At 43.1% G+C, this 12560-nt stretch overlaps 1 protein-coding gene across 4 annotated transcripts in view; it reads right to left on the bottom strand.

Moving 5' to 3' along the window:
- PSEN1 (presenilin 1) overlaps window positions 1-11797 on the bottom strand; it is a 56221-nt gene extending 44424 nt beyond the window's left edge. The window contains exons 1-3 of one of the 4 annotated variants that reach the window (XM_016208158.2): window positions 11695-11796; window positions 3215-3338; window positions 2995-3122 (exon numbers count right to left, since the gene is read on the bottom strand). In XM_016208158.2, coding sequence (XP_016063644.1) covers window positions 2995-3069 — 75 coding nt within the window. In that variant the 5' untranslated portion in view covers window positions 3070-3122; window positions 3215-3338; window positions 11695-11796. Of the gene's footprint in view, window positions 1-2982; window positions 3123-3214; window positions 3339-11694 lie in introns of all 4 variants that reach the window. The other 3 variants (XM_016208155.2, XM_016208156.2, XM_016208157.2) reach the window with 3 other exon arrangements.
- Between the last annotated feature and the right edge of the window lie 763 nt (window positions 11798-12560).

A 12560-nucleotide genomic window follows, 5' to 3' on the forward strand; every position in this document is an offset into this window, starting at 1 on the left:
AAAAAACTTAGTAAGATTCTTTTCCTCTTTCTTTGGATTTAAAAAAAATACACTGGTGCAAAAATGAATACAGGCTTCATATTTTCCTTTCTCAGAATTTTTTTCATGCAGTATCTTCTTTCAGTATTACATGTTTACATTTTTCTGTGGTAAGAAACAATTTGAAGAACAGAAAAAACACTGGAACATATTTGGAATTAGAAAACACAGTTTTAAGTTCCAGTTCTGTCATTTAATTTTCTGTGATCTTGGACAAGCATTTAAACTATAAAATGGGAATAACTATCCCATGAAAACTGGAAAGTATGAAAATGTATACAAAAGATCTATGTAAGTTATAGAATGTATTTTTAAGGAGATAAAACATAAACTTATTTGACATCACATTATCAATAGCAAAGTCAAAATTAAACAAATAAATCAGGCCTGATGTTCTAGATAGTGTAAGGTACCACTGAGAACATTAGCACTAAGACTTGCTAAAACTAAACCATGAACACGTTATTATCAATAAAAATCCTGTGTCAATTGTACTTCCTCTATAGCACCCTTTATTTCAAGGGGACATTTTATCAGCCACTAAGATGTAAAGAAAGGCAGAAAAATAATACCATAAAAGCCCCATAAAACCTGAATGTAAGGGATATAAATAATACTACATTAACAATGGAGAGCTTACTAAGTGCCACACACTGCTCTTTTATTTAAGATTTTTTTTTTCTTAAAGATTTTTAATTGATTTTTAGAAAGAGAAAGGGCAGGAGAGGGAGAAAGAAAGAGATGCTGCCTCTTGCACGCCCCCTACCCAGGACTATGCCTGAAACCAGGGCATGTGCCCTGATTGGGAACTGAACTGACAACCTTTCCATGCACGGGATGATGCCCAACCGAGCCACACCTGCCAGGGTGCCACACACTGTTCTTGAAGCTGGGAGAAAGTAGTGGGCAAAGGAGATTATGTATCTGGCTTCAAGTAGCTTATACAGGGGGAGGTAGGTAAACAAAATCCCAAGTAAACAGCAAGCTAGAAATAATGGTAAGAGCTACACACAAGTAAAGCAGCATAAGGGTGGAGAGAGTGCCAGGTGACAGGAAAGGGAAGAGTCAAGGAAGGCAACACCTCACTGAAAAGGTGACCTGAAGGAAGTAAAGGAAGCCATCTGAGAAGAGTGGGGGCATGACCCAGGGCTCAGAGGCAGAACTGAGGAAGCAGTGAGTGAGGGAGAGTGTGGTAAGAGACTCAGTGAGAGATTAGGGGGTTGGTAGGGGTGGGGAGGTTAAGATCTCAGGACCAGATTTTATTCTGAGATGAGATGACTTTGGAGGGTTTGGGTCAAATGCGTCACATACTACTGTGTTTTTTCCAAAACTTTTTAGTTATGGAATCTTTTGTTCAAGGGATTCACAGGAGATTAATATGTAAAAAAGATAAAACAGGAGCTCCTCTGGTTAAGGAAAAGGTACTCAGAGACCTGACTATGCTGTTCCCAATTTCCCTTTCCCTCCTCTGAAGTTTACAAATGAGTATAGTCTGTAGGGTCCAAACATTCACATCCTGTATCCAAAGAACTTCATAATCCAGCCCCATGCTAACTTTTCAAAAAGCTATTCCTAGGGAATGACAAAAAAGAGTAAATCAAGCTGCTGATGAACAGTAGAGGGACAATGTGCTGCCACAAAAATCTGTATCTGTAACACCCCTTTATCAACCCAGTACCAAGACACAAGGTGCCTTTCCTTTCCCCCACACAGTTCTCAGGTTACATACTACGTTTACAGCTTATGTTCCCTTTCAGGGCTTCCCCTGATACTCATTTTAACTTGACTTCACTTGATTAAACATGTTCTAGCAATACAGTGTGATCTGCCTCTGTGGACTTTCTCTCTGGATGTGACCTTCCTGTCAATTTATATTTTAGGAAAATTCTTCCTCCACTAGAGTTACTTCATTTATCAGTAATGACTTCCCAGTTTGCTCTATTCTAATCCTACGCATCCTTCAAAGTCTACTTTGTGAAGTCATCTGCCCCACATTTTGACCCTCAATTGGAATTTCAAATATTCAGAGTGTGAAGGAAACTTCCAAGCCATGTAGTGCTCTAGTTCACAGCTCATTCCATGGACTAACCCTCTGCAGGTCTGGCTGATAGTCTTCTGGCCTTTGTGACTGCTTTTAGTGACAAGCACACACTGGCCCACAAAGCAGTCCATGCTCTTTCAGATATACAGTAATTGTGAGAAAATTCTTCTCACTGACCCAGAACTTGTTTCCTGGTATCTTCCACCACTTGTTCTGTCCTCTGGCTGAAACTGAGGAAAGTCAGATTCCCCGGCAATCATGCACTCTACATAGCTTATAGTCAGCCCTGTGTTTTCCCCCATTCTGGCTCCACCCCTAAAAATTCTACCAATTCCCCAACCATCTCAGAGGCCATCTGTGGAAACCACATTCAATCTGTAATGATTAGCTTAACAGTCACAGGCAGATTTGATGTTTCTGCGTATAATCGGTGAGGTCTCTGTGTCTCATGCCACACATTACACCCCGTTCCTGATTCTCTTCTTTGAACTAGCTTAGGACTTCTACACTTAGCCTTGCATTCATCATTGCACATTTTGTCAATGAACATTTACTGAGCACTGACAGAAACTATACTAGGTACTGAAAAAATAAAAGTAAATAAAATGTACTTAGCCTATAGAAGAGGAAGAGCAAGACAGGTAAAATAATAAATAGCTGAGGAAGTTGGAGAGGCTTCAATGGAAGCAGTGATATCTGCGGCAGTGATGAACTATACAACACCAATGTCTCACACAGCACCAAACGGTACAATGCTTTGCCCTCAGTCGAAGTTCAGAAAATATGTGAATGTGGTAAAACCGAGAAACCTGCTCAGTCCTCTCAGCCTCTTTTGGAGGTGAGGTAGGATGATCACTGAATCCATAATCTGGCAAAGGCAGTTACAGAGGCTGACACTGTACCTGGCTACGTACAATATTGCTCAGGTGGTTGTCCTCAGACATCTGTGCATTCTGGAAGTAGGACAAGGGTGCAGGCAACTCTGTCATTGGAGCAACTGTACAGAAATACCTTTTCACAGAAAGTAAAGCCTCTTGGGGTTCTGAAAAGGGAAAAAGAAAACAATCCTTTGTGCATTACAATTATACTTTTATTTTTAAACACTTTCATAAATTACATTCAGTAAAAACAAACCTTTCTTTCATGTGTTCTCCTCCAGGCCAAGCTTTCTAAGGACCTCACAGGCTGCTGTCACTTGCAAACTTCTGGATGTGGTCTGGAACAGGATTTTACCAGGTCACCCAGAGTTGGTCAAATCCTAGTAAATCCATTCACACCAATCAAATACTTATAAGACCAATCTATAAACCACAAATTTATTAATTTGCCGTGACCTTCAACTGACAAACTTTTATCAGCTCAAGACACCTCTTTGGTTATGAGTAGACCTATTTGAGAAACCAAGTATTTTCAATCACAAAGATTCTTAATGATTTCAGATTTAGAGCAAAGGGACCTGAATAATCTTAAAAAATGTTCTGATCAACATTTCTCTTTTTTTGAGAGAGAGAGAGGAAGGGGGAGAGAGAGAAACATTGATGTGCGAGCAAAACATCAAACAGCTGCTTCCTGCACACTCACTATTGGGGATCAAGCCCACAACCCGGGCATGCGACCCAACAGGCAATGGAACTGGCAACCTTCTGGTACTCAGGAGGACACCCAACCAACTGAGCTACACCGGCCAGAGCTGTTTACTACTTATAATTTTGCAAAATCCTGTCTATCACCTCATTTTATCTTTACCACAATGCCCCACGGCAGGGTAAACAGGTAACATACATATTTTATTTTATTATTATTATTTTTTAATCCTTACCGGAGCATATTTTTTTCCACTGCTTTTCAGAGACAGTGGAAGGGGGAGAGAGAGAGAGAAACATCAATGAGAGAGAGATACACAGATTGGTTGCCTCTCGCACATGCCCTGACCAGTACCGGGATCAAGCCTGCAACCAAGGTACATGCCCTTGGCTAGAAATGAACCCTGGACCCTTAAGTCCCTGAGCTGACTCTCTAACCACTGAGCCATACTCAGTAGGGCTAACATACATATTTTTAAAAGAGCAGAAGGGAATCCAAGTTTAGCGACTTGGTTAAAAATCACATAATTGGTCAGACCAGAACAAAAATCTAAGACTCCTGACTCCCAGGTCTCTCCTTTGCATCCAGACACAGCATTATCTACATATATCACTCTGTCTCCCAGAGTTCACCCTCCTGAGGGTCACATTCCTATTTGCCTATATACCTTAATCTCCATCAGCCAATTCTTTATAATTTCAACTTTCCTCTTCATAGAAAGTCTTCAGAAATGTAAAAGGAGTCTGTTTTCATACCTAAGCAGTACTCTCACATATATAGCATCTATAACATTACCACGTATATATTTATATGAAAGCGTTTTGCCAGCATCCAATTTCATTTTCACTTTTCAGGATTCTTTACCCCCTAAATGCTCCACTATTTTTATTATAATGATTCTTCACAAAAAACACATTAAAGCAATGTTTTCCTCTAGCAAAGGTATTGAGTACAAATTAAACCTTAGATATCTATATTTGGCTCACTCAGCATGACAAATTTAAAAAAAAATTTTTTTTAATGCCCACCCGAGGATATTTTTTCCATTGCTTTTTCAGCGAGAGTGGAAGGGAGAGAGAGAGAGGGGAACATCGATGCGAGAGAGACACATTGGTTGGTTGCCTCCCGCATGCACCCTGACCAGGGCTGGGAATCGATCCTGCAACCAAGGTACGTGTCCTTGGCTGGAATCAAACTCAGGACCCTTCCGTCTACAGGTCGATACTCTAACCACTGAGCCACACTGGTTAGGGCTCAACATGACAAATTTTTGCTGTTGTTAATCTTCACCAGAGAATATTTTTTCCATTGATTTTCAGAAAGAGTGAAAAAGAAGGGAGGGGCAGAGAGAGAAATATCCATGTGAGACACATCGACTGGCTGCCTCCCAAACGTGCCCCAACGAACAGAGGTACACGCCCTTAACTGGAAACGAACCCATAACCTTTCAGTCGGAGAGCCGGTGCTCTAACCACTGAGCAAAGCTGGCTACGGCTGGTAATTTTAATTTTAAGTAGCTTCCATTATTAGCCTTATGCTCACAGGATTTGCTGAGCTATTAGAAGAAACCATACAAACTGATTATCATACTGGAGATTTCTCAGACAAATCTTGCAAGAATCAACAATATAGTAGTCACTTTAGCATATCCTAATACTATTTTCAAAGGCACATCCATCGCATTTACATGTGAAAAACTAAGGTTCAGGAAAGGTGAAAGAATCTGCCAGTGCATGATTATGGAGGAAGTAACACCAGTTCCAGAACCCAGGTCTTCTGATGCCCAGTCCAGTCTTTTCCAGTTCCCCACAAGAAAGCTCAAGTTTCCACCGATGCTTTAAAGATCAAAATGCTGCAGGGTGACCATCCCTGGAAGAGCTGCTCTTTACATGGAGCTCAGAAAGAAGAGGCAGGCTACAGGGTTAAGCTAGGTTTTCAGTCAGGCCTGGTGAACAAACATTGTTGGTACAAAGGAGGCAAAGCCAGATTTGATTCTGGTCCAGTAACAGCTGAAAACAATTGATGACTCCGTGGAGAAGGCTAATGACCCCACTGTTAAAGCAGCGTGGCAGAAGACACTAGTGGACTTTATAACATTTTTAGCAGTGCCCTGAGAACAAGAAAAGGCAGTTGTTGGGAGTGAGGATATTTCACGTGACCTGGATTGCAGAGATAGTGGGAGTAGGGACAGAAGTAGATTTTGGTGTTTTTTCTCTCTGTCCACCTGCTAAAGATTTTCTGAGATTGAGAGAGCATACTTGAATCTACTGTCATCCATTTCCTTTTCCTCAAGACACTTGCTCAGTTGGATAAAAAAGAAATCCTTTTTTGAATGGCAACTGTAATTTCTATTATATGCAAAGAGACTAAAAACAAGAGAATACAAATATTGAAACTTAGACGTGCTGAACAGAAAAACCTAACCAAAAAATCTTCTATCCATCAGCACCTGAAAAAGTATCACAGGAGCAATGTTTAGAATCGCAAAATAAGTTTATCAAAAATCCCATTCAAGGAAGCAACAACAGAAAGCACATTTCTGTCTTTCACTACACCCCAAGGTAACAACTAAGCCTGGAGCTCCTATAGCAAGTTTACATAATTTCTTTTGTTAATCCTCATCCGAGGATATTTTTTCCATTGATTTTTTTAGAGAGTGGAAGGGAGGGGGAGACAGAAAGAGGGAAACATTGATGTGAGACAGACACGACTGGTTGCCTCCTATGCAAGATGGAACCTCCAACTAAAGTACCTGCCCTTGACCAGAATTGAACCTGAGACCTCTAGGTCCACCAGCTGACTTTCTAACCACTGAACAAAACCGGCTAGGGCTACGTAATTATTGATACCATTTTCTTTCTTCACTCTCAGAGATAAATGTAAACAAAATGTGTACTTCACAGAAACAAACATCTTCATGGAGACATTTTATCATGATCTTCTCAAGAGCAAAGGGCTTGTGGCTTATTTTAATGACTGTAGCCACTTGACTAGTTTCTCCTTCACTCAGAAAGCCACCAAAAGTATTTTTTAAAAAGTATCTCTGTATTGTAATGCTAAGAAGTTTTCAAGTGTCAGATGAGCTTGTGACTTATTCTTTTTCCACAGAAGTTTTTAATCAGCCTTAATGTTACTTTGACAGCTTCCTGGACAGGCAGCCCAAGTTCTGATTATATGGATGTGCTCGGAGAGCCTCTATTTGTTTTTAAAAGCTCACATTCAATAATAAATGTAACCAATCTCCAAAATTGATAAAAATAATTTGAAATTAATTTAAAATTTTAGGCATACATCCTGAAAAGACTCCTCTGAATTTTAAGACTAGGAGCAAATAATTTCCCCAGCCCTATAAGAGGCTCTGTGAAAGTGGCAGACTCTAAAAAGAGCAAGGAAAGTGATGTAGCCTATTTGACTTTTTTCCTCCTTCCATCCCACTCCACTTCTGTTACCCATCTGTGGTAGATTATATTATTATTCAGCAAGTATTCACTCCCTCCCCCAGCATGCCCAAGAGAAAAATATACTTCCCTTCTCCAGTAATGTTGGGCTTGGCTCTATGACTTGCTTTGGCCTCAAGGTGGGTGTAGTATACTACCCACCCCATGCCTTTGGGCACAGTCATAATGATACCGTTGTAAATAACCTGGTTATTAATTAACAAGGAAGGAGCAAAGGGAAGGCCAAATAGACTCATGCCCTGTAAAATCTGGGTGAAATAGGGAAGGTACTTGTATGTCAGTTACACCTAGGAACAGATCATTGGTCAGAGTAGGCGTGCCACTCCAAACTCTGGAAGATTTAAACTCTTAAACAAAGTGGTTTTCTCTCTCTTGCACCCTGGGCGCCTGGCTCTGTTGTTGTAGGGGGCCTGCTCCCCTGCATTCCCTCACATGGCTCATAGCCATGTGGACCACACACAATGGATTGATGGACTATAACTAGCCTGTTCCACCATGGAACAAACACTCTGGACACTGGCTTTGCTTCCAGCTCTGCTAAATCCCCAGCTATACCCCTTCCAGGACTGGTTTAGGGGAAATGGGACTTCTGAAACCCAGGGATGTAATTCCACAGAAATAAAGACCATTCATCCTCCCATGCAAATCTTAGAAAATTCTTTTTCTCAACATATTGTAAGGACCCAACCCCAAGCACTCAGTGGGGAAAGGGAAACCCCGCTTCCAGCAGTGGACACCTCACTTCCACCAATAACAATGGTGGTCAATGAGATCTTAGCAGATGTGGCACAAGCAGACACTTGAACTGTGCTTGTGCAGTAGGTAGGTCTTGCCTTCTGGTGCTTCTGCTCTTGCCTTGAGAAAAGCTTACAGTGGGTAGCCACTATCCCTTCAGCCTGGTTCCAGAATAAGATATGAAAGCAAAACTGCCGTAGCTGACCCACAGTCCTGTACCTTGAAGCAGAGCCTTGAGTGCTCTAAGGCACTGAGTTTGGGGTAAGTCTGTTACATAGTTATAGTAGTTGTTTTTAAGTAATAATGGTTATGTGGCCTCAGACGATGCAATGAAAATTAACAAAGACTTACAAATCCAGAATCCTTTATCTGAAATCTTTAAGACTAAATGTATTTAGAATTCTTTTTTCCCCCCGATTTTATAAAGGTAATATGATGTAAATACCATATGTTTTATAATGCCCCTCAGGGTCTTAGAACCTCAAAATCAAACACTTTACTAAATACCTAGTGAAACATATAAGCAATCTTAGATTACATAAATAGATTCAGGTTAGCTTTCTGCTGTCAAATGAATTATGAAAAGCATTTCAGTTTTCTCTGGGGGTTTTGGATTTCAGAATTGTAGATGTGGAACTATATTATCAATATTTGCATAATTATAAAGAATCCTCCCCAAAAAAAAATTTAATTTCAATAACTCTACACAGAAGATATGATTACCCTGAGTCATTGTCCCAAATTCACTGTGGAAATGGGGAGAATACAATTTACCTTTAATGGAAAAAAAGAAGACTACTTACATCTAATTAACTTGTAAGTCACTGGTTATATATTCAACAATGCTTACCTTCTCTCTCTCTCTCTCCTTTTAATCCTCACCCGAGGATATTTTTTCCACTGCTTTTCAAAGACAGTGTAAGGGAAAGAGGGAGAGAGATGGAGAGATGGGGAGGGGGGGAGGGGGGGAGAGGGGGGGAGAGGGGGGGAGAGGGGGGGAGAGGGGGGGAGAGGGGGGGAGAAAGGGAGGGGGGAGAGGGGGAGAGGGGGAGAGGGGGAGAGGGGGAGAGGGGGAGAGGGAGAGAGGGGGAGAGGGAGAGAGGGAGAGGGAGAGGGAGAGGGAGACGGAGACGGAGACAGAGAGGGAGACGGAGAGAAGAGAAGAGGGGGGGGGAACACACTGATGTGAGAGAGACACATCGATTGGTTGCCTCCTGCTCACGCCCAGACCGGGATGGTGCCTGCAACTGAGGTATGTGCCCTTGGCCGGAATTGAACCCGAGACCCTTCAGTCCCTGCGCCAACGCTCTAACCACTGAGCAAAATTGGCCAGGGTGCATTCTCTCTTTTGCTTTTAGATTAACTTAAGAAACTTAAGAACTGTGAAAACCAAACATTATACCCTTTAATCAACACTTACTGGGTTTCTTCTACATACCCAGGCACTGTGATAGGTGCTAGGGATGCTACTAAATCAGATAATGTTTCTGTTTACTTAAAGAGCTTACTACCTAGAGGAAAAGACAGACAAGTATCTTTTTATATTAATTACATTTTGAAATTAAAATATTTGAGATGTGATGAATTACACAAAATATATTATTCAAATTAATTTTAACTATTTCTACCTTTAAAAAATTTCTTTATAGAAAATTTAAAATTAACATTTATAGCTCACATTACATTTTTATGGGACAGCGGTGTTCTAAATCTTCAGTTCTTTCTGCAACACCAGGCCTACTACTGAAAATCCCTGACAACCCTTTCCTTCCTGCAGCTTCCCTCCCTTCCTCAACTTTTCTGACACTGCACTATAGAGGTTTTCCTCTCGCCACTCCATTCTCCTCAGCTGGCTGGTTCTCACTCTTCTTCCACCGCCTCAGTATAAGTGTTCCTGAGGGTCTGTCTGGGTCTCCTGTTCCCTTCCTTTCCTTAGGTGTCTCATCCACTGCTTCAGCGTCAACTGGCAAGTCTATTTAAGTGACTCTCATGTTTACAGCTGCAGCCTGGCCAAAGCACATTTTTATCTATTGGCACCTCAAAGGGATACTTCCAAAACACTTCCTCACCTTCCTCTCTAGAATGGTGCTTGGCTCCTAACGTCCTTATTTTTGGGATGGTCTCCCCCATTGGCTGTCATGTCCTGTTCACGTTTTTCCTCCTTTCTAAGCCTCTGCCGCCACTGAAGATCAAACTCTCATTATATCTCGTTTAATTATGCAAAGTCACCTCAATTCTCTTATCCATTCTAGCCCCAGCTACCAGATTAATGTATCTAAAGCAAAGCTCTGACCACAACGTCACACTTTCAAATCACCGTTCAAATCTGCGTGACATCCATCATACGAAGGAGAAACAGTGTTAGGGGGTTTTCAGAATATATCGGAAAGAAGTCTCTCCCTACAATCTGATACAACAGTGGGAGAGCACTAGCAAAGGGAACCTGGACGAGAGGGAGGAAAAGAACTATTTAAGCTTTGGTAACAGACACATACCTTTCCTATGATGATTCTTAGAGACCAATTCCAATTCTCAGGTTCTCCTGAGAACAAATGGAAATTCATGCAGCAGTCTATGACTAGTAGCAGCCATTAACTTAAAATCCAGCAGTAAATGGTGCCCATTCAGAGGAAAGTATACCCAAAAGTGTGGGAATTGTGTACCCAAGAACCAGGAGTAGAAGAATGGAAAACCAGATGATAGATGGTTCTTCTACCATCTATCTTTAGGGGAGGGAGAGGAGAGGTGGGGTAAGAATCCATGCACTTAATAGACTTCTATTTTCATTGTTAAAAGGGTTATTAAACATAGGTGGGGATGGGGCTTAAGTTGGCTGAACTCTAAAAATGTGTTAAGAACTGAAATAGGCGTTTGCAGGTGACTGCAATAGGCTCCAATCTACTTTCCTGTTTTATCTTCCTTCATAACAGTCATTTAATGTTCAGAGTGGATCACTAGACACACAAGATCCAGAGGGCACCTGCTGGCAGTACACCCTGTGATTACAACGTCCTCCCCATTTCAACTCCCAGGGTGAAAACCTTTCCATTGCAAAAGATAACTGAAATAAGAAGATTCCCTTAAACAGACGTGATCTCTACCTGCCTCAAACTTCAACGCATGTTGTGACTTTTAGTGCGCTCTGCCATAGTTATTTACACACTACGCCTATCTCCCACAGTAAACCTTGAATACTTTATTCATCTTGTTCAAAGTAGACAAACGATGCTTTAAAATTCATTGTTACTTTCCTACAAAAGGAAAAGAATCTGAGCGGGAAGAAAACGCAGGCATCTAAGGCTCATGAAGCATCGGACGTACAAGGCTGGTGACAGTTCCCATCAAGGCAAACGCATCAGACCCCGTTTTCCGCCTCGGATGTCTCAGACCTAAGGCACGGAGCCGTGAGTGCCACTCGCTTCCCCTGGACAAGGACACTCTGCATGAGGCGCGGAGTTTCACCAGTTGCTCAACCAGGCTCGGGGCAAGGCGCTTCCTCTTTCTCCTGCTCCACTCCAGCCGAGACGGCCAATCCCGGCCCAGGGCACCTGCACCTGAGATGCGCTCGGGAAACCAGCACTTCCGGACCAAAGCTCCGAGAGGTACTCTCCCCGCAACCGGACCGCACGCCGCGCCCGGAACCCGACAAACGGGCACCCCTCTTTACCCCCCACACGGGGTTCCAGTGTCCCCGCCCGGCCGCGCCCCGCTCCTCATCCTCGAGGACGCCCGCTCCGCGGCCCGGACGGCGACGAAGGGCCGGGCCAAGCCGGCGGCCGCCCCTGCCGACAATGGGTGAGGGGCGCCTTCCTCTTTCCCCCGACTCCCATCACACACCTACTGCGTCCTCTCCGCCGCCGCCCACGACGGCCCGCAGCCGAGGTCCCTCCGCGAGCAGTGGCTGTTTTGTTTCCGATGTGAAATCTCGGCCCCAGGAGCTGCCTGGCGCAGGCCCCGCCCAAAAGGCTTCGCCGCTTCGTCACTTCCGGCTCTGGAGTCGTTGGCGTCCAGCCTGCAGGCGGAGGGGTGGGACCTAGCGGGGGCACGGCCGGGACCGGAGGAAAGGGGTGGGGCTTCCGGTGGTGTGGCCGAGCAGTGCGGGGGACTTGCCTCACCCGGACGAACTCGCCGAGTGCGGGCGTGCGGATCTGACAGGTCTTGAGCCGGACCAAAGCTTCTACATAAGCGGAGCCCAGCGTGTGCTTCTCCCCGCCAACTTGCGGCATCTTAAACCTAATGTTTTTTTCATGTCTCTGTATTACCTATTTTGTACAAGTGTTTCTCAATGTGAGTCAGCCGCACCACAACCAAAAGGATGCTAATTAAACTAAATACCTGTGCCTTCTACCCTCTTCCTCATTGAATTAAAACTTCTGGTGAGTGGAGTGAACCAGAGAAACCGCATTTTAAACAAACGTCGTCTGGGATTCTTGGAATCCAAATTTAAGAACCAGTCTTTCTAAACGGTAAGCTTCCAGAGCAGAAAATCTTATTTTTGTAACCCAGAAACCTGAGTATTTGGCACACAATGAGTTGCTCAGCGGCCAGCTACCACGCCATGCACAAGAGTCATCGACCCAACTAATACATGATGTGGCAGACTTCAGTGTCATTTAATTCAAACATCGTTTGAGAAGAATTTTTATTCATTTTTTTATAGAAATTATCTTTCCTTCCTGGGCATTTTAGATTGCCATTCCTAA

The sequence above is a fragment of the Miniopterus natalensis genome, chromosome 1 (genome assembly GCF_054644295.1).
Source record: "Miniopterus natalensis isolate mMinNat1 chromosome 1, mMinNat1.hap1, whole genome shotgun sequence".
Lineage (NCBI taxonomy): Eukaryota > Metazoa > Chordata > Mammalia > Chiroptera > Miniopteridae > Miniopterus > Miniopterus natalensis.